Source organism: Dreissena polymorpha, chromosome 1 (genome assembly GCF_020536995.1).
Source record: "Dreissena polymorpha isolate Duluth1 chromosome 1, UMN_Dpol_1.0, whole genome shotgun sequence".
NCBI classification, from domain to species: Eukaryota; Metazoa; Mollusca; class Bivalvia; order Myida; family Dreissenidae; genus Dreissena; species Dreissena polymorpha.
Window position 1 is genome coordinate 41,351,785 of NC_068355.1, and position 21,386 is coordinate 41,373,170.

At 35.9% G+C, this 21,386-nt stretch overlaps 1 protein-coding gene across 2 annotated transcripts in view; it reads left to right on the forward strand.

The window, feature by feature from the left end:
• The first annotated feature begins 590 nt into the window (after window positions 1-590).
• LOC127877867 (UDP-N-acetylglucosamine transporter-like) overlaps window positions 591-21,386 on the forward strand; it is a 40,266-nt gene continuing 19,470 nt past the window's right edge. Inside the window, exons 1-2 of one of the 2 annotated variants that reach the window (XM_052424171.1) lie at window positions 591-740; window positions 11,969-12,001. In XM_052424171.1, the coding sequence (XP_052280131.1) occupies window positions 662-740; window positions 11,969-12,001 (112 nt within the window). In that variant the 5' untranslated portion in view covers window positions 591-661. The remainder of the gene's footprint in view (window positions 741-11,968; window positions 12,002-21,386) is intronic. The other variant, XM_052424180.1, reaches the window with a different exon arrangement.

Consider the following 21,386-nt stretch of genomic DNA (forward strand, 5'->3'; position numbering starts at 1 on the left):
AGTTGTAATTGCAGACTAAACTAAGAAAATAACAGAAGTACATTTCATATGTATTTTTTCTTCTGATTTTCGATTTCGTTTTGAATATCTGTGGGGCCGTTTTGACTAAATGTAGGGTCGTTTTGACTATCTGTGGGGTCGTTTTGACTATATCTGGGGCGATTCTGACCAAATGTGGGGCCGTTTTGACCAACTTAAAAACTGTCTTTGGGGCCGTTTTGACCAAATTTGGGGCCGTTTTGACCAAGTTTTCGGTCATTTTGACTAGGGACCGTTTTGACTGTAAACCCTACCATTGTAGTGTGTTATCAGTAAAACTGGAAATGAAACTTTTGTGTCATATTTTTGCAATAGTCATTATTACTCTCAGATTTTAAATTCATTGTTCTCTTAATTTCCAGTCTATCTCAGTATTTTTAATTCCCCAAAGCCAGAAACTTGTGTCTTTTTTTCCCTGAAAAAAAGGCTTAGGCCATTTCCCTAAAGTTTGAGTTTTGGCCCTGGGCCTCATTATTTTAGGTGTCGCAATAATTGACAGTTGTGACAATCGCACACGGCTGTCAACTTTTTTTATTCTAGTAACAATGCTTACAACGTGTAAAACTATTAGATCATGATAATTTGATGGTGGATTAAGGCCGTGAATTACAAATAACGCGACATGTCGAGCTCTGTAACGATAGATCACGAGAAAGAGCGAGATGTCCGAATAGGAATTCGTGGCACATCAACGGATTCCGGTTAGTTGTGAACATTTTAAAAATCTGAACACTTGGAATTTTCATATTTTGAACATTTGAAACAATATATTTCAATAAAGATAATTTGCATTTACCGATATTTCCACATTCTTATCTTGTCAGACGACTGATTATATGAAAACCATGACTGATAAGAGCTTCATCATGAAGTTCATGATGTGACTGAGTTGTTGTTATTGTTGTTGATATTTGGGTGGGGTTAAGGAGTGTCCTAGTTTACTATCGTTCTGTCAGAGATATGAACATACTCTGACCCAGTTTTAACTCAGGTTGGTTCCTTAATGCACCCTGGCTTTCGTTGACTTACAACCCTGGGCAACCTAATTGTTAAAAATGCATGGAAACATCTCTTACTGCCAGGTATCAATTGATGTTTGGTAATTTAATGTCCACAAAAGATGAAAAACATTATTTGAAGAAGAAATCTACAAAAAATCATCTTGAAATGGAATTTGCCATTCAATTTCATCACTTTGTTGTCTTATCACTGCTTGCGAGTGCTTTGCATATTATTGATAAAATTATCAGGGTTTTTTATGCCACCAATTTATTTTGATTATTTTTGTAATCAGACCCTAACAATATTTGAATTTTAAAATTAAATTGATTTTAAAAAAGGAGAGTGCTTAAAACAAAGATAACCGTGGTGTTTATTTAATGTAAAATTTTCAATTTCTGTTGGTATGTCAGATCTTATTTATGTTTGATTAACTTTAAGCGCTACCTGGTATCAGGCTAATACTATTGTGAGCCTTTTTACATTTTTTATAGATTTTTGGGGAGGCTGTCGATTGATTTATTGATAAAATCAATAAAAATAGTTGAAAAGAAGCATTTTTCTATTACATTATAACATATTGTACTTTCTAGCCTGGTGATATGGTAGTCTACCAGTTTGTTAAGCTTATGCCCTCCTATATGAACTTTTTATAAATAAATCAAAGAAACTACATCAGGTAAACATCATACATGAACATCAGTCTTTTCAAGCAGAAATTCAGTTATATTTTAATATTAGTGCATTTTTACTTAGATTTTGGCTGCATTCTATTTATGGCAAGCCATCATTTTGATTGTTTGTGGAAGAATTGATGTATCAATGGTATTAACCTCTCTGGACATTGGTGATATTTATATCATTTCTTTTTTGTCAATAGCAAAAGAGTAAACTTTAAAGGTTAAAAATAGCTCTTTTTTATTTTAATGCATGTTTTTATATATTACTGGTAAACAATTTTATTTTCGTGAGCATGAAATTTTGTCTTTTTTCGAAAAGTGACTACTTTGTCAGCACTCAAGCTTGCCAATTGCTGATTTTGAAACAAAAATCCTTCAGTCAATATCTGACTTGTTTGTAATACATGTCCACGATTAATCACGGTACAGGGCCCTCGTTTGGCCGTTTTTGGGGCCGAATTTCGGCCCCATTCCCCCCTTAAAATAGTATACTTTTCCCCCTATTTCAGCTAAAAATTCCCCCCTTCAAAAAAATATTATTATTTTTTTTACTTTTATACCTATGTTCCAGCTGGTATCGTGCTATTAACCTTTGATTCAATGTATATTTATGTAAATTACATTAAAATATAGCAATTTTAAGTGTTGAATGGTTTGTGTCAGTGAAAAGATCTTATTAAATTCCCTTTTGTGCCCAAAACAACACGAAATTCCCCCCTCCAAGGGCCCGGCCCCAATCCCCCAAAGGGAAGCAAGGGCCCTGAAGTTCATTGTAATGATAAGCAGCTTTGTGTGACCAAATTACTGTTAATGAGTGTTTGAAACAACGAAGCCAATTTCAAATAAGTCTTATTCACATACATGCCATAATTTTTGAGGTCCAAAGCGGGACATTCCATAAAAAATTGTCGGGACATTTGACCAAAAAGCAGGACACCTAAAACGATCTATCATTCCACCTTTACTATTGTCAGTAAATAGTACTAACAAAAACTCTTGATACTTTTATTCAAGACATAAAACATCTGATATGACATGAAATCTAAAACATAACAATAACAGTTTTATTAAATAAGATAATAGCAAACAACGAAATAAAATTCATCGTTTTAAGAGTATAAAATCTAGAACATTACGACAACAATACTCATTATATTAATTTCAATGGCAAACATTAACGCAGGGGAGGTTATCCAGTTGACTGAAAGTACGGGTTACAGTACACTATCTACCGAACCACTTGTACTGTTTGTTGCGATGTTTTTTTAAGCATGTATCCATGCGCAGTTTGTTACTTGTCAATTGTCGCGGCTTAATTGGAGTAGGGTCAAACTGTCATGCATAGCACCTCGTTGATTTTAGCTTAATTGAAGTAGGGTCAAACTGTCATGCATAGCACCTCGTTGTTTTTATTACAATTACACCCAATTACACTAGACAGGATGGGTATCACTTATTGGACTGTTTGTTGCGATTTTGGTATATTGCACATTCGGATTATCCCGCTATATTGGAACTAAACATTGAATGTAAAAGACTCATTAATGACGTAGAGTTAATTTTACGAAACAATTGTTTTGTAAACCGTTTCAAACAAATACAAAAATAAACACATTTTCAACATTTATTTCATTATAATCGATAGCAATAAGCGACCACTATTTTAAAGACCACCATGGTGTGAATGCCTGATAAAATCAATAATTAGCCGATAAATCGCTGATAAGGTGTCATAAACAACACTGGTACACACGATAAGTAGAATCGGATTGTTAATTGGGGGCAATAAAGGGATTAGCGGTGGTAAGTGTTAGCGAAACAGAGCTTGAATAGCGAATTTTATTGGGTACCTATAGACCTTACATCGTTTTTTACGAATGTCGGGACAAATCGTCTCACGGCGGGACAAAGGGTCCAAAAGCGGGACTGTCCCGCCGAGATCGGGACGTATGGCATGTATGCTTATTCAATTACTATCATGGCCAAACTAATAACCATCTTACCTTTATCGACGCCAATTATGTTTGACAGGGTATTGAGCACAAGCTCTAGGCCCCTATGTCAAGGTCACAACTCAAGGTCAAAACATAATAAATCATGACCATTATTGTCATAGAGCATAACTAGAATTAACAAATAACTTAGCAGACGTTACAATTCTACTGTAATGGACTGGCACACATAAGAACCAAGTCCCTAGATAGAAGTCACGGTCACAATGTGTCTTCAAAGGTAAAATAAGAGAAATCAATTGTGATTAGAAAAACAAACTTTATTGGGATTGTAAGTAAGGCATCCTTGTATATTTCCCTTTTGTGTATTTTTCGGATTGGTATGCAAAGGTACATTCTGAAGGGATTACATTAATTATAGAGCAAAAACTGTGCATAAACTGTCATTATCATAAATTAAAATAAATGAAATTAGGCATCACAATAGAAAAGACAATGTTCTTAATTAAACTAGAAATGGCGCGGCAGAGGCCGACGTGTATCCCCACGCCACATGTTTGACCCAGGGGTGCCCAAGGGTTGGTAATGGGGCCATGCATAGTTGAGATTTACCGTATTGTCATAAGAGAGGTTCAGTATCAATTTGAAGTGAATCAGTTCAGAAATAAAGAAATTATAGTAAAAGGCAATTTTGGGTGGGTGTGGTCTATGTGGGCGGGGTGCCCCAGGGTTGGTAATGGGGCCATGCAGAGTTGAGATTGACCGTATTGTCATAAGAGAGGTTCAGTATCAATTTGAATTAAATTGGTGTAGAAATGAAGAAGTTAATGTAAAATAACCTCAAAAAATGAGTGAAAATCTCTGACCACGCCCCACCCCAACCCCCATAACTTTTGACCCAGGGGTCAGATCAAAATTCCAAAAAGTGCAGGGTCGCACATATGCTCATAGCTACCATGTCACCGTTATTATTATGGGTGTAAGTATTAAGGTTCTAGTGCTAATAGTGTAGAAAGAGATAGTGGCAAGGACGGACAGACGGACGGACAGACAGTGTGGGGATAATCAATTATGCTACTTTCAGGAAAACAATTATTTTGTTATGATTTGCAATAAAACATTTGTCAAACATTTTAACACGCCGGGTATGCGAATACTTCGTTGACGGATGGCACTTCACTAACAGAGAACAACAAAAGCCACGCGCGAGAGGTGAGTTCTTCAGCTTTTTAGCCGGATTTTTTTCAAAAAAATCTCGGCTTATAGATTGATGTTGTCGGGCGGGCGGGCGGGGTGGCGGCGTGCTCGAAAATGTTAAAGTTCTTATTTCATGGTATAACTTTGGTATGCTTGGACCTAGAGTCTTCAAACTTGACATGAAGGTTGGCCAGGATTAACAGATGACCACTGGTCATTTCAAGGTCATTCATTTGAAGGTCAAGGTCACTGTGACCTTCAATATAAAAAATGTTAAAGTTGTTATAACTTTGGTATGCTTGGACCTAGAGTCTTGAAACTTGACATGAAGGTTGGCCATAACTAGTTAGTAACCACTGGTCATTTCAAGGTCATTCATTTGAAGGTCAAGGTCACTGTGACCTTGAATGTAAAAATGTTAAAGTTCTTATTTCATGGTATAACTTTGGTATGCTTGGACCTAGAGTCTTCAAACTTGACATGAAGGTTGGCCAGGATTAACAGATGACCACTGGTCATTTCAAGGTCATTCATTTGAAGGTGAAGGTCACTGTGACCTTCAATATAAAAATGTTAAAGTTGTTATAACTTTGGTATGCTTGGACCTAGAGTCTTGAAACTTGACATGAAGGTTGGCCAGAACTAGTAAGTAACCACTGGACATTTCAAGGTCATTCATTTGAAGGTCAAGGTCACCGTGACCTTGAATGTAAAAATGTTAAAGTTGTTATAACTTTGGTATGCTTGGACCTAGAGTCTTGAAACTTGACATGAAGGTTGGCCAGAACTAGTAAGTAACCACTGGACATTTCAAGGTCATTCATTTGAAGGTCAAGGTCACTGTGACCTTGAATGTAAAAATGTTAAAGTTCTTATTTCATGTTATAACTTTGGTATGCTTGTACCTAGAGTCTTCAAACTTGAAATAAAGATTGGCCAGTACTAGAAGATGACCACTGGTCATTTCAATGTCATTCATTTGAAGGTCAAGGTCACTGTGACCTTAAATGTTAAAATGTTAAAATTGTTATAACTTTGGTATGCTTGGACATAGAGTCTTCAAACTTGACATGAAGGTTTGCAAGCACACTTAGATGACCACTGGTCATTTCAAGGTCATTCATTCTAAGGTCAAGGTCACTGTGACCTTGAATGTAAAAATGTCTGGATTTCTGTGTAGGTATGTGAAAGCAAAACAATAAATAGTATTATTTCATCTAAGTTTATTTTCTTACATTTGATAATGAAATTGATGGAAACTTCAAACAATATGTTACTAATTTGCTAATAAAAAAATTGAGATCAAACTTTCCTAATTGTCAATTCAAGTTCATATTTGTGACCTTAAATGTTATTGTTGTTCATGTATATGCATGCATTCAAAACATAACACAAGGTTTGCTCATGCCTTGAAAAGTACTTACATTTCATTTTGACCTTTGAACAATATTTCAGTAATTTAAGTATTGCATTGACAAAAACACGAAAGGTACTTTCCTGTCATTTAAATCAAAAATCCGGCTTCAATGCGGTCATCTCCGACCGCGGAACTCTTGTTTGTATTTATGTTTTGTTTATTTGGTTTTTAGACACAGAACATTGTTTGGGTGATTAATGGTATAGCACTTCGTATTGCGAAGAAAGAAATTCGCGGAAAAACGGTGAATTATTTAAAAAAAAAACGATAAAATTCCATCGATAATCAGCATGAATTGAATGATCAGTACATATTTTAACAAAATAAACATACTAGGAAATAAATCAAGAACGTGCTTACTATTCAAAATAAAAGATCAATATATCCAGTAATGTTACAACATGTTACATTTTAGTTTACTAATGTATTTGAGAAAATTCAACTGTTTTAAGAGTTGCATGCACATTTTTCATCTGCACTTCGTTTACCGATCATCTAAAAAACAATGGCACTTTGTTTCCCGACATCTAGACACTTTTTTCCAGATATAACACACTCATTTTTTGTGAATCAAAAATGCAGAATTCGCTGTGGAATACTGTTGAAGTAAGCAGGCAATAAATAAAAATGTATGTACGAAGCATGTTCTTATCCCTTTGAAATATGATTATGATTTGGTATAAGTGTGAAAGATAAATGTTAAACAAATTGGATATGTCTAATGAGTAAAATCTATATGACCATATATTTTTAATTACGTTCTAAACAGTTGATCTAAAGCATTTATCTTTATGTCCAAATGAAGGTACTAAGGCTATTTACTTATATATTAGATAGCATGTCATGAATAATCACTCTGCTTAAACTGCCTCTCAGAGATTAATATCAGCAGTGATGCAGGTCCGAAATTCTATTGGAACTTTTTGGCTCAATGGAATTCCACAAGAAAACCCATGGGGTAGAGGTTGTGAACTATGACAAGAAAAGTCCATTTCCAAACTGTGGGAAGATATATTGGCAGAATTCTAAATTTCAAGACCACCTGAACACGCACACAGGAGCAAAACCATATGCGTGTGCATTGTCGCAAGACCTTCACCTGCCGGTCTGCCCAACGTGAACATGTTCTCATTTGCTCGAAAGAAAAAGTTTTCAAATGCCATGTATGTGATACAGTGTACAATCATAGAACCAGTTTGAGAAACCACATGGTCGCGGAGCATAGACAGCAGAAGTTCATCTGTACATGTGGCGCGACGTATAAGTACATGAGTGGCCTTGATCGCCACAAGAACTCTGGTCACGTTTAGTCCGTTTCATGTCATCATATTGTACAAATTTTGTTATTTTGTTTTTGTTTCTTTTTTTCAAATGACGCATACAGTAGTTCATAACATTTAACTTTTTGTTTTAATGTTTTATTTAGTCAGCTGCATATGATTTTATTGTGATAAAGTTCAAATGTTACTAAGCATGATTGTATTGTTTCTGCTTTTTTTCATTTTATATTTATTTTCAAAACATGATGTGACAATCATGAAGACACATGTATACCTCATTCTTAATTCTCAATCGCTTTTTTCATCAGTGTTTATAGTTAGTCTACTTAATTAATAAATGTGCATTTTTTATATAAAAAGCGAAAGTTTTGTTTTTGCATGATGTTTACCCATAGAGCATTGAAGTACATGTATATTCAAAGTTAAAAGTGCAGTCTCGGGTTATTTAATGTTGTTTACCTTTATTTTACAGACTATATTGTGATTTATATTGTGATTTATATTGTAATCTATTTGTTAAATTGCTCGGTAGACGATGATCATTGGGCATATTATTTCATAATTGTATGTTACTGTTTGTAATCAACATTCACTGATTGGTGTTAGCTGGTTCGTTTTGAAAGTTGCGCATACAGCACCTGTGTATATTTAAATGAAAAGATTAATCAGGGTCATTGGATGTCGTCAATTTATAATTGTTATCCGTTAAAAGTGTTCAATGTTAAATAAAGCAAAAATCACTGTAACATCTGTTTAATTTCTTCTCATTGGATGTATAAAGCCTTTTACATACTGTGAAACCATTATTATTCGTCCGACATTAATTTTCGCATTTTTCGTCCTTCGACCAATGGACGAATTCAAGATCCTAAAGAACAATCATGTCCCATATTTGAAACAAATAAGACTGAATTACCGTAGGCATGAGGCATTTAAATCTAGCGTAATCCACGCATATACACAGGGCTCGAAATTAACACTCGCACACTCACAAAGTGCGAGAAAAAAAGATTGCAAGGTTAGTTATAAGCCACTAGTATTTTTTGCTAATAAAGAAATAGTGAAAAAAAACGAGTTATATTGCTTAATGCGTTCAACGGCGTGAACGCTAAACCGTAGGTCAATTTTTTGAACGTCCGAATACCCATATGCGGAAGCGGGCACCTTGTTTGTCGACTGGTATACTTATAATACAGATACACAGATGGTATTGATACAAAGAACATGAAACAGTCGACTATTCACACTCAAGTTAAATCCGGTTTTGACACAAAGGGGTGTTCATTATACAGTGTACTGACAACTGACATTTCCTGTAAAACGCGAATGCAATAAGGCTGTATCGAATGTGTCGACTTCGTTTAGGTAAAATAGTGTTGATTAGCGCTAATTGTTAACAACTTTATTACCCATTGTGTGTATTGTGTTTTTCAGGGGTGTTGCAGATTATACAGCCTACACGCGGCGAATCCGGATTAAAGACAATACTATTAAACGCAATTAAAATATGACGATGTGTGATCAACACCTGACTGAAATATATTCTGCGCTTTGTTACAAATTAATAAAGAACATTTTGATTTGTGTTTAATTTGACTTTAATGAAATATGACCAAAAAAATTTGCTTACGCTAATTATAACCCATAATGTTCGCACCTTCTCTAATTGGCGCCGATAAAGGTAAGATTGTTATCAGTTTGACCGTGATAGTAATGGAAAAAGACTAATTGGCAATTGGCTTCGTTGTTTAAAACACTCGTTTACGATTATTCAGTCCCACTTATCCGCTAATCATAACAAAGAACGTGTTAATGACATAAAATAATAAGGGACAGTTACTATCACCTAAAATAACAGACTTGTTAATTGGCATTTGCCAAACAAGGCCCACCTCCTGCAAGTGACTACCAAGTGTCACCTCTCTTTCCCCAGCACAATTTTTTCGCAACCGCGTATTACATGTATTACAAACAAATCGGACATTTTTTTTTCAAAACCAGAAATGGACGAATTAAGAGCAGACAAAATAGTCATTTTTATGAAAAGGGCGAAATTTTGTGCCGACGAAAATAAATGGTTTCACAGTATTCATTCGGGTAGGTCTTTTAGTCCAAGGCGTCGATGTGCTGGTATTTTCGAGTCATCTCTTGAGTGATACTGACGCACCCCTTTTTTGCCGTGTGCTGGCTGCCCAGGCTTACTTATTAGTCCTTTTTTGTGTCTCTGCTTTCTAGAGGCTCGATTTGGATGATCGAAAGCTTGATCCCTGTAGTAAAGTTGAACACATTCAAAGAAAGCGAGTCATGATCTTGACCATACAAAGTTAGAACTGAGAAGCCAAAATAAGACCATCCAAGAAATGGCGAGTTTGAGATCTATTTGGGGTATAATGTGTCTACATTATTGAGATGCAACGACGTCCTAAACTGTACGAAAATCATGATGGTGTTTTTGTTAAGCAAGAATACGATCAAACTGTAGCCGTAATTTCACTGAAATTCTATTGACACCAAGAAAAAAACATACGCATATTACCTTGGCTTGATGTATCGCAGAGAACTTTAACATTCTAATACTTCCTTGAGAAGTTTGATTTAGTGTGGTTGCTCGCGGTATCAGTTGCGGCCATGCATATCACTGAGGGGTACACTGCGGCACGAGATGTCTTTATATAAAAGGGTCTGTAAAATAAAAATAATGGTTAATATATGAGATCCTGTCCTCTCTGCCTAATCCTAGAAACAATAAATTAATGTGCATGCGTACAGAACACCACACAAAGATAGCGATCATCATTCATGCGCATCAGTGCTGAGCTCAGATTCAATAAATTTACGAAGCCTTTAAACATAATTGGGCCTCGGTCTGTGAAAAGGGGGTTTAATGCATGTGCGTAAAATTTTGTCCCAGATTAGCCTTTGCAGTCCGTTATCTAGAGCCCTGCTATAAGTAAAATTAAACACGATTGTGTTGATCCGCATTATCCGTTGTATTTTCATTTCTCTGAATCTCAAGTTACCAATAAAAAACAAGTTAATTATGTACACATTTATTTAATAATAAATATTATCTTATTTGAAAATTGCAATTATAATAAACATAGTATAAATTAATAGTAATGTGATTTTTGAAAAATATATTTTCAAAATGTTTCATATGAATAGCCATAATATAAATAAATGCATTTAAGGTAGAAGATAAAACTCAGTTATTAGAGTGCCCGCTTTGTTGAAAGTCTCCGTAATCTGAAGTGCCCTTTATCGGTAAACAAAGTGCCTGCAACTTTATGTATGCCACCTATTACAACATGCACTATCTTTGTTTATATTTCATTGAATACTATCAAAATATCAGTATTTGAAGCACAGTGAATCAGTGATTACTCTACATGCTGGAATAGCAAACAATTTCTTGCAATAATTCTAAGTAGTTTTATTTTGTTAAAATGTTTACTGTTCATCCAGTTCATGCTGTTTTCCGATCAAATTTTCTATTTTTGGGGCAAAACTGTACCATTCTTCCTTGAAATTGTGTATTCCCAATACAAAATGATACACCATTTATCAACTGGACCATGTGTCTTGTCTTAAAAACTAATCTTTAGGATATAACTTTAAATAAAACAGAGGAACTTACCTCTCGCGCGTTGCGTTTGTTGTTCTCTGTTAGTGAAGTGCCATCCGTCAACAAAGTATTCGCATACCCGGCGTGTTTTAATCCATAATGCAGTACAATAGTCAATGTATGTTTGTCTATGCCACATTGGCATATATTGTAATAAATACTGGTGTGTATGTTGTTTCCTGCATCAATGGTATCTCTTCCACTAACACTTCTCTTGTCTTTTTATATTCCTTGATTCTCAAATTTCAGTTTATCATATCAAACTTCTTTTTTAGGAGGTAAAAGTTTTAAGGTCATAGTTCTTTTGTGAAGTCAAGGTTTTCTGACCTTTAGTAACTTGGAGTGTAAATTAAATATATAGCAAGGCATATTTTTTATTACAATGGTATTGATAACTGCTTTTGTGAAAAAAATATGTACTTACACCATAATATGCTTTCCAGAATTAGCTGACAATGCCCCAGATAGGATTGAAAAGGGCACTGTGCTCTCTTGTAAGAAGGGCACTTCACCTGGTTATATTTACCCTATGGGATATTTTCAAAATACAAAAATGTAGCATGTATTGTATAAAATATGTATTTAGCCTAGTTTTAGTTTAAATCAATTTATTTTATCTTGATTGCATCAAAAGCTCAAGATTTATTGAAACACGTGCATGCGCGTGTGTGTGTGTGTGTCTGTGCAATTTAGCTGTTGGGTCTATAATAAGTACATTATCTTGCTTCTTTATTTTGTTTGTCTGCATTTTTGTTGGATTGTTCTGTGCTCTATTTCAGAGACCGTTACTGGCAATGAAGCAGAACCTGAGAGTATAAGTTGTTGTCAATGTTATCCTGCGTTTTGTTTAGTTCATCTCAGTGACTTTAAATTTTGAAACAGATGTAATTAACCCATCTATGCCTAGTGGACTCTCCCATCCTTCTATATTGGATCAATTTATTTCCATAATTAGGATGTCTTGTATATTTATTGCTAAATTTAGAATATTTCATAACGAAATTCCTTTAAGCAAACAGTGCAGACCCTGATGAGACGCCACATTATGCGGCGTCTCATCTTGGTCTTCGCTTTTTGCCAAGGCCTTTTTTCTAGATGCTAGGCACAAATGGGTTAATAGTAGTACATGTTCATTATGTACACACCCTGGAGATCGTATTTTTTGTTTCAATTAAATTACCAATAATATTGAACAGCCACACTTCCCTTGTGAAATACAAAAGAATGACAGTACATTATTAAAAAAAAAAATAAAGAGTGTAAATTATGCACTGAAATTAAATATCTAAATTAAAAAAAATAATGTTAATTGTAAGTTGGCTTTTTAAGGAAGGAAGATAGTAGAGACTCTGTTTTAAACTTCATAATTATCTAGTTTTCAATCACAAAAGCATATTTTGCTTCAGTTGAAATGTATACTCAAATGAGGAAGCATTGCACTATTTACTTTTTAGTAAGAACAAAACTTGTTTTGTTTTTTTCAACGTTTGCTTCCCTTTTCATCTTCCCAGAGCACCTTATGCTCCAGCCCTAAGGGACTTGGTAGATTTCCATATCTTTTTACATTGAAATTTTCTTTTGCAATCTTTCAGCACTTACTTTTTAAGACAATTTCTTATAAATATTTCTTTGACAACTTTCTGTTTGGATACTTTCTATGCCCCCCTTCAAAGAAGAGGGGGTATATTGCTTTGCACATGTCGGTAAGTCTGTCGGTCGGTCCGTCCACTAGGTGGTTTCCGGATGATAACTCAAGAACGCTTAGGCCTAGGATCATGAAACTTCATAGGTACATTGATCATGACTCGCAAATGACCCCTATTGATTTTGAGGTCAAAGGTCAAGGTCACGGTGACCTGAAATAGTAAAATGGTTTCCGGATGATAACTCAAGAAGGCTAAGGCCTAGGATCATGAAACTTGATAGGTAGATTAATCATGACTCGCAGATGACCCCTATTGATTTTCAGGTCACTAGGTCAAAGGTCACGGTCACAGTGACCCGAAATAGTAAAATGGTTTCCGGATGATAACTCAAGAACGCTTAGGCCTAGGATCATGAAACTTGATAGGTAGATTGATCATGACTCGCAGATGACCCCTATTGATTTTCTGGTCACTAGGTCAAAGGTCAAGGTCACAGTGACCTCAAATAGTAAAATGGTTTCCGGATGATAACTCAAGAACGCTTATGCCTAGGATCATGAAACTTTGTAGGTAGATTGATCATGACTTGCAGATGACCCCTATTGATTTTCAGGTCACTAGGTCAAAGGTCAAGGTCACGGTGACCCGAAATAGTAAAATGGTTTCCGGATGATAACTCAAGAACGCTTATGCCTAGGATCATGAAACTTGATAGGTACATTGATCATGACTGGCAGATGACCCCTATCGATTTTGAGGTCACTAGGTCAAAGGTCAAGGTCACGGTGACCCGAAATAGTAAAATGGTGTCCGGATGATAACTGAAGAACGCTTATTCCTAGGATCATGAAACTTAATCGGTAGATTGATCATGACTCGGAGATGACCCCTATTGATTTTCAGGTCACTAGGTCGAAGGGCAAGGTCACGGTGACCCGAAATAGTAAAATGGTGTCCGCATGATAACTCAAGAACGCTTATGGCTAGGATCATGAAACTTCATAGGTACATTGATCATGACTGGCAGATGACCCCTATTGATTTTCAGGTCACTAGGTCAAAGGTCAAGGTCACAGTGACAAAAAACATATTCACACAATGGCTGTCACTACAACGGAGAGCCCATATGGGGGGCATGCATGTTTTACAAACAGCCCTTGTTTTCATTAGTGTGTCTTTGCTCTATCATTATGGTTCTGTTCATTAGTCAGTGATTAATGTATTCATATGCTAACAGGCTATTATCATCATTAATGTGCCTTACCCCCCGTTCACACATAGACGCCTCTTCTACTACGATCAAAGCGTGGCCGATCGTGACAAATCGCAGGAGAAAGGTAGTTGAGTCCTCATAAGCGCAGTATGATCGCAGTAGAGTCGTCAAGATCGGAGAGCTCCATGCTCTCGCCACTCTTATTTTGAACATGCTCAAAACAAGCGTAACGTGATCGTGGCCAACAAGAATCGGTATAAAGTCGTAAAAAGAGCGTAGTAGAAGCGCCGTAATCGTACAGGAAGTGCGGAAGCATCGTGGAGAGATCTTCAAGATCATAGTAAAAGCGCAGTAAAAGCTCTACGTAGCGTGGTAATATGATCTTGAATGTCGCGGCAATAACGCAGTAAGCATTTGACGTAGGGGCATCATAGAACAATCGAAATGAAGACCATAATTTGCCAAATTGCTCATTTTACACTCCGATCGGCCTCGATCCTTTTTTCAGAACGTGGCTTGATCGGGATGATCGTCATAAAGTCGCAGCTATGTGAGAACGGTGGGTTAATGAGCAACCCAGACATAGCTTAACCCTTTTGTTAAGTCTAGTCTAGTCTAAGTACTTAATGGTCAGATTATGTACATGTTCCTTAAAATGTAGTTTTATTTTGACCCCCCTTCGAAGAAGAGGGGGTATATGGTTTTGCACATGTCGGTCGGTCAGTCCGTCCGTCCACTAGATGGTTTCCGGATGATAACTCAAGAATGCTTAGGCCTAGGATCATGAAACTTCATAGGTACATTGACCATGACTGGCAGATAATCCATAAATGATTTTCAGGTCACTAGCTTAAAGGTCAAGGTCACAGTGACAAGAAACCAGTAAACTGGTTTCCGGATGATAACTCAAGAATGGTTACGCCTAGGATCATGAAACTTTATCGGAACATTGACCATGACTGGCAGATGACCCCTATTGATTTTCAGATCACTAGGTCAAAGGTCAAGGTCACAGTGACTCGAAACAGTAAAATGGTTTCCGGATGATAACTCAAGAATGCTTACGCCTAGGATCATGAAACTTCATAGGAACATTGACCATGACTGGCAGATGACCACTGTTGATTTTTAGGTCACTAGGTCAAATGTCAAGGTCACAGTGACTCGAAATAGTAAAATGGTTTCCGGATGATAACTCAAGAATGCTTACACCTAGGATCATGAAACTTCATAGGTACATCGATCATGACTGGCAGAAGACCCATATTAATTTTCAGGTCACTAGGTCAAAGATCAAGGTCACAGTGACTCGCAACAGTAAAATGGTGTTCTGATGATAACTCAAGAATAATTAGGCCTAGGATCATGAAACTTCATAGGTACATTGATCATGACTGGCAGATGACTCCTATTGATTTTCAGGTCACTTGGTCAAAGGTCAAGGTCACAGTGACAAAAAACGTATTCACACAATGGCTGCCACTACAACTGACAGCCCGTATGGGGGGCATGCATGTTTTACAAACAGCCCTTGTTTAATGTCAAATTTGAACAAAACTTAAGTCCAATAAATATTGCTTACTGTTAAAAAAGAATATTCAAATTTTATTACAATTCTCTATAAAAGATATGACACCTTTGCTGTTAAATTGCCCATTCATAATTCCTTTACTGCAGGAGGAAAAAACTATTACTTTTTAAAAGCCAAAAACTATTTTGTGACTAAAAACCTTGTCAATTGGAAGTGTTTTGCCACAGTGACTTTAGTGTCAGAACATGAATAATTTCGCTGTGGTTGAATGCATTATTGTCCCCTACCGGTCGAACCATAGAGAGGACTTATGGTTTGCACTCTGTGTGTGTCAGTCAATCAGTCAGTCACACTTTTCTGGATCCTGCGATAACTTTAAAAGTTCTTCATATTTTTCCATGAAATATTAAACATGGATAGATGGCAATATGGAGATTATGCACGTCATTTCATTTTTTTTCCTACGTCAAGAATTCTGGTTGCTATGGCAACAAATAGACTACAAATATTGCTGAAAATGGTGGAGTTTCACCGGTAGGGGACCATATTGCTTGACAATAGTCTTGTTTATGTTGCCAGGCAGTATTTGCGACTTCTTTATGACATACTTACCTAGTGTATTTGGTAAACGTACATCATATTAATTATTTAATGTAAGCAGCATTTTCAATACAGCTGTTATTTCTATCTTTCTGCCTTTAAGAAGATGAAGAAATTAGCGGTAAAATGCTGGTCAGATTTTTTAAACCGTGACCTCACAGTTTCAAGTCCTACCAATTTTACTTTCTTTATTCAAGCACAATTCAAAACCTGTTATTGTGTGTTTATTTTCATGAATGTTGTTTCTTTTCTTTGTTATTTTACCCTTTTGTCAAATGGACAAGATATTTTCATTGATGTATATTGTATTGGTTTATGTATAAGTGGTTTAAATACATTTAATAAATGATGTAGAGTTACTGTTTGTGTATAAAATTCAATACATTCAAAAACCTGTTTGAAATAAATAAACCAATTTCTGGTTGGGTATTTGGACCAGGACAATTGGCTTCACAGCTGATTTGCTATTTTAACCACTGGAACATAAGACAAATCATTGATGGGTTAGAAGACTTCAGTAACCATGGAGGAATACATTGATGTGTAAAATTATTATAATACCACATTCAACCACCGGGAAAATTATGCATATTTTGACAAGTTATAAAAAAGACTATTCACATTATTCTAACTCAGCGTGTTCAAACTTTCATATTAACTAAGAAGAAAATCAACCATAGGTAGAGCTATTAAATCCTGCAATAATTATGGGTAGAACTAACACATACCAAGAACTGGCTCAATACAAACAGTTGATTCAATGCATTTATCCCCAGTGTCTTAACATGACATGTTATATCCCTGAAGTCACGGGCCTAAGTGTGATGTATACAAATGCAGAATTTTCTTTCAATGGTCCTATTAATTTCAAGTATATTAATATAAACATCACAAGATAAATGGATCCAAAATATGAACACACAGTTAAACACATTGTGTGTTGTGATTCATAACACTCTGTAGCTCTGCAAGTGATCTGTTCAGTACAAACTTGAAATTATGCAAGTTGCGTTCCTAATTGTTACCGATGCATTGCTGAAATCAAACTCTTTTTACTTCAAACAATTATGGCAGGTGCTTAAGTTTTCATTGCTCACAGAAATGATATTTCTTTAATATATATATTTGTATCCATTTGCCTATTATTTGACATGCAATGTAAAATCATTATGAAACTCAACAATTTTTATGAAAATAGGTAGAATTAGTTGATGAATAAGCTTAAGTGATGATTATGGGCTGACCTTGGTAAGAAATAGTACTTGCAATTAAAGAGATATATTAATTATGATTGGCAGCACTAAAGCCATGTTAGAATTGAAATTATGCTTGATGGTCATAGTTTGTTGTCAAATAACCAACGGCGGGAAGTTAAGATGTGTGGTATCTTTTCACTCTTGATTTAACCCCTACACATCCAAGCTTCCTGCCATGTGTTATTTAAGAAATAATATTTTTCTATCATGGTTTGTTGTCGAATAACCCACAGTAAGGAGTATAGATGCGTAGGAATTAAATCATGAGTGCGAAGCACGAGTGATTTGATAACACGCATCTATACAACTTACTGTGGGTTATTCGACAACAAACCATCATAGAAAAATATTATTTCGATTCTAACACGATTCTAATTGATTTGGTTCAAGTTTTAGGACGTGAACTATATTTTTCAATACTCCGCTTTTCTTAGTACAAAGTTCACTATTTAGTGACGTCATTGAATTGTACAAACATATGACGTCGTTTTCATTCACAAATATTTTGCAAATGACGTCACTTTCATTGAAAACAACAATCGTAGAAACTTAATGACGTCACGTTTATTGATGCTACTGAAAAGCTGACAAGCTATAAATGTTTTCTGAATTACTTTTCTTAACAAATAACATTCTTAGTAGGCGTGGTTATGCCAATCATCACCAAATATACAATTAGTTGTTTCATTACACTTATATACATGCTACATTTATTACATTTCTTTTAGAGCGGGTTTTAGCACGTGCATTTTACTGCAATATTTTCTTTATTTATTCGGAACTACTTTCGAAACATTAAGCTCCGCCCATAAGTTATTGCAGAATAACCCACACTTGATTTCCTTCTTTGTCTATAGAAAACAAGTCACGTGCTGTGTTAGAATATACATCAAAATGTGACCTAACAGTATTATTTCTGAAGTACTTGAATGACACTGTAGTAAGGTTATTATATAAATCTGTGAAGTTATTCCAAAACAACAGATTAAGAAGGATTATTTGTACCATGCTTTTATCTTAATTCTTAAGTAGTGTTTCAAACTGTTTAAAGTCACTGACGATATACAACCAATTTAATGTTCTGTTTAACACCATTTATATTTCAGCATGTGTGAACGTTTTTTAGTTGAATTTACCTGTAAAAGTTTGTTTGGGGAGGTTAGAGAAGCGCATCTTATTGAGTTGTCAGACTGAAAGCCATTCCCCAGTTGTGGGATTTTACAGTGCACAAATTCCAAAAATAATCAGAACTTTGAATTTAACGAAATAAAAAAATATTGTGTTGGAATTTAGATCCCGGTAATATCGCTTTCTTGGCAGCTCCATCCTTAGGTATGTATAGACAATGCTTTAAATTCACAATTTCAAAATACTGTAACTTTCACTCATGCTAGAAAGTGGTTCTATTCACTGTTGTACAGCAACAGTTTGTGCACAGCTATTTAATTAACCCTTTGCCACTTAGATGCCTATTTATAGAAAGTTAAATTTAATTAAAGATCTTTCTTACAAGATTCAAGTTTTAAAAGCTACATTTCAGACCTTTAGATACTGATGAGCAGCAAACAGCATAAAACCTGAACAGACTGCGCGTTACTCGCAGGCTGTTCTGGTTTTATTCTGTTTGCACATAGCCTGATTGTCACTTTGCTTCTGAGTGGGAAAGGGTTCAATCTATGTATAATTATGTAGTACAGCTATGAACTTTAAAAGTACTATGATATGACTAACAAATTAATAATTAACAATTTTAGGGTTTTCGACCTATTAAAGTGTATTTGTATGCCCACATGGGATGTGAGGCATTAAGCAATGCACTTGCGTTCTGAAGCTGAATCTTGTCCTTTTATCTTTAACTACAAGATGGATCTTGCTCAAGCTCATAAGTTTAAGGGAAGAAGGACAAATGTAAATGGCAAAACTAACCTTGAAATATTAGCTCTGACTGTAACAGGATCAGTTTCAATCTATGGTTAATGTCAGTAGCAAGTGATTTTAGTTGCTTGATCTTAAATGTGTTTGTGATTGTACCACTGTGTTTTAGTGACATCTCTGTACAGCCTTAATTGGCAAATACAGACTTTTTAGCTCACCTGATTGCTCAGGTGAGCTTTTGTGACCAGTCTTTGTCCGTCTTCCAGCTGTCCGTCGTCCACATTTGGTTTGTAAACACTCTAGAGGCCACATTTCATGTCGGATCTTCATGAAACTTGGTCAGAAGATTTGTCCCAATGATATCTCGATCAAGTTTGAAACTGGGTCATGCTGGTTCAAAAACTAGGTCAAAAAAAGATAAACCTTGTAATAACTGTAGAAGTCACATTTCATGCCAAATCTTCATGTAACTTTGTCAAAATGTTTGCCTTAATGATATGTTGTTCAAGTTCAAAAGTGGTTCCGGTCTGTTGAAAAACATGGCCGCCAGTGGGCGGGGCAGTTTTCCTTATATGGCTAAAGAGAAACCTTGTAAACACTCTAGAAGTCACAATTTTTGCCCAATCATCATGAAAGTTGGTCAAAACATTGGTTTTATTGATACACGGACGAGTGCGAAAATGGTCTGTGAAAAAACATGGCCGCCAGTGGGCGGGGCATTTTTATGTCCCCCACTATAGTAGTGGGGAACATATTGTTTTTGCCCTGTCTGTTGGTTGGTCTGTTGGTCTGTTGGTTGGTTGGTTTGCGCCAACTTTAACATGCATGTGTATCTCATGGAGCTGCACAATTTGAGTGGTGAAAGGTCAAGGTCATCATTCAAGGTCAGAGGTCAAATATATGTGGCCCAAATCGCTATTTTATGAATACTTTTGCAGTATTGAAGATAGCAACTTGATATTTGGCATGCATGTGTATCTCATGGAGCTGCACATTTTGAGTGGTGAAAGGTCAAGGTCAAGGTCTTCCTTCAAGGTCAAATATATGGGTCAAAATTGCTCATGTAATGTCACTTCTGCAATATTGAAGCTAGCAATTTTATATTTGAAATGCATGTGTATCTCATGGAGCTGCACATTTTGAATGGTGAAGGGTCAAGGTCAAGGTCATCCTTCAAGGTCAAACGTCATATAGGGGGACATTGTGTTTCACAAACACATCTTGTTCTCTTTATGTATATAGTGAAAACATGTGAACACTCTATAAGTCACATTTTTAAAACATTGCTGCCGGGGGGGGGGGGGGGGGGGGGGCAGTTTTCCTTATACATGTATGGCTATAGAGAAACCTTGTAAACACTCTAGAAGTCACAATTTTTGCCCAATCATCATAAAAGTTGGTCAAAACATTGGTTTTATTGATATCTCGGAAGAGTTCAAAAATGGTCCAGATCGGTGAAAAAACATGGCCGCCAGTGGGCGGGGCATTTTTCTCTATATGTATATAGTAAAAACATGTGAACACTCTAGAAGTCACATTTTTGGCCCAATTTTCATGAAATTTGGTCAGAACATTTGTTTCTTTGATATGAGATTTGAGTTCAAAAATGGTTCCGGTCAGTTGAATAACATGGCTGCCAGGGGGTGGGGGCAGTTTTCCTAATTTGGCTATAGAGAAACCTTGTAAACGGTCTAGAAGTCACAATGTTTGCCCAATCATCATGAAAGTTTGGTCAAAACATTGGTTTTATTGATATCTCGGACGAGTTCGAAAATGGTCCAGATCGGTGAATTAACATGGCCGCCAGTGGGCAGGGCATTTTTCTATATATGTTTTTAGTGAAAACATGTGAACACTCTAGAAGTCACATTTTTGGCCCAATTTTCATGACATTTGGTCAGAACATTTGTTGCCTTGATATGATAGTTGAGTTGGAAAATGGTTCCGGTCAGTTGAAAAACATGGCTGCCAGGGAGGGGGTGGGCAGTTTTCCTTATTTGGCTATAGTGAAACCTTGTAAACACTCTAGAAGTCACAATTTTTGCCCAATTATCATGAAAGTTGGTCAAAACATTG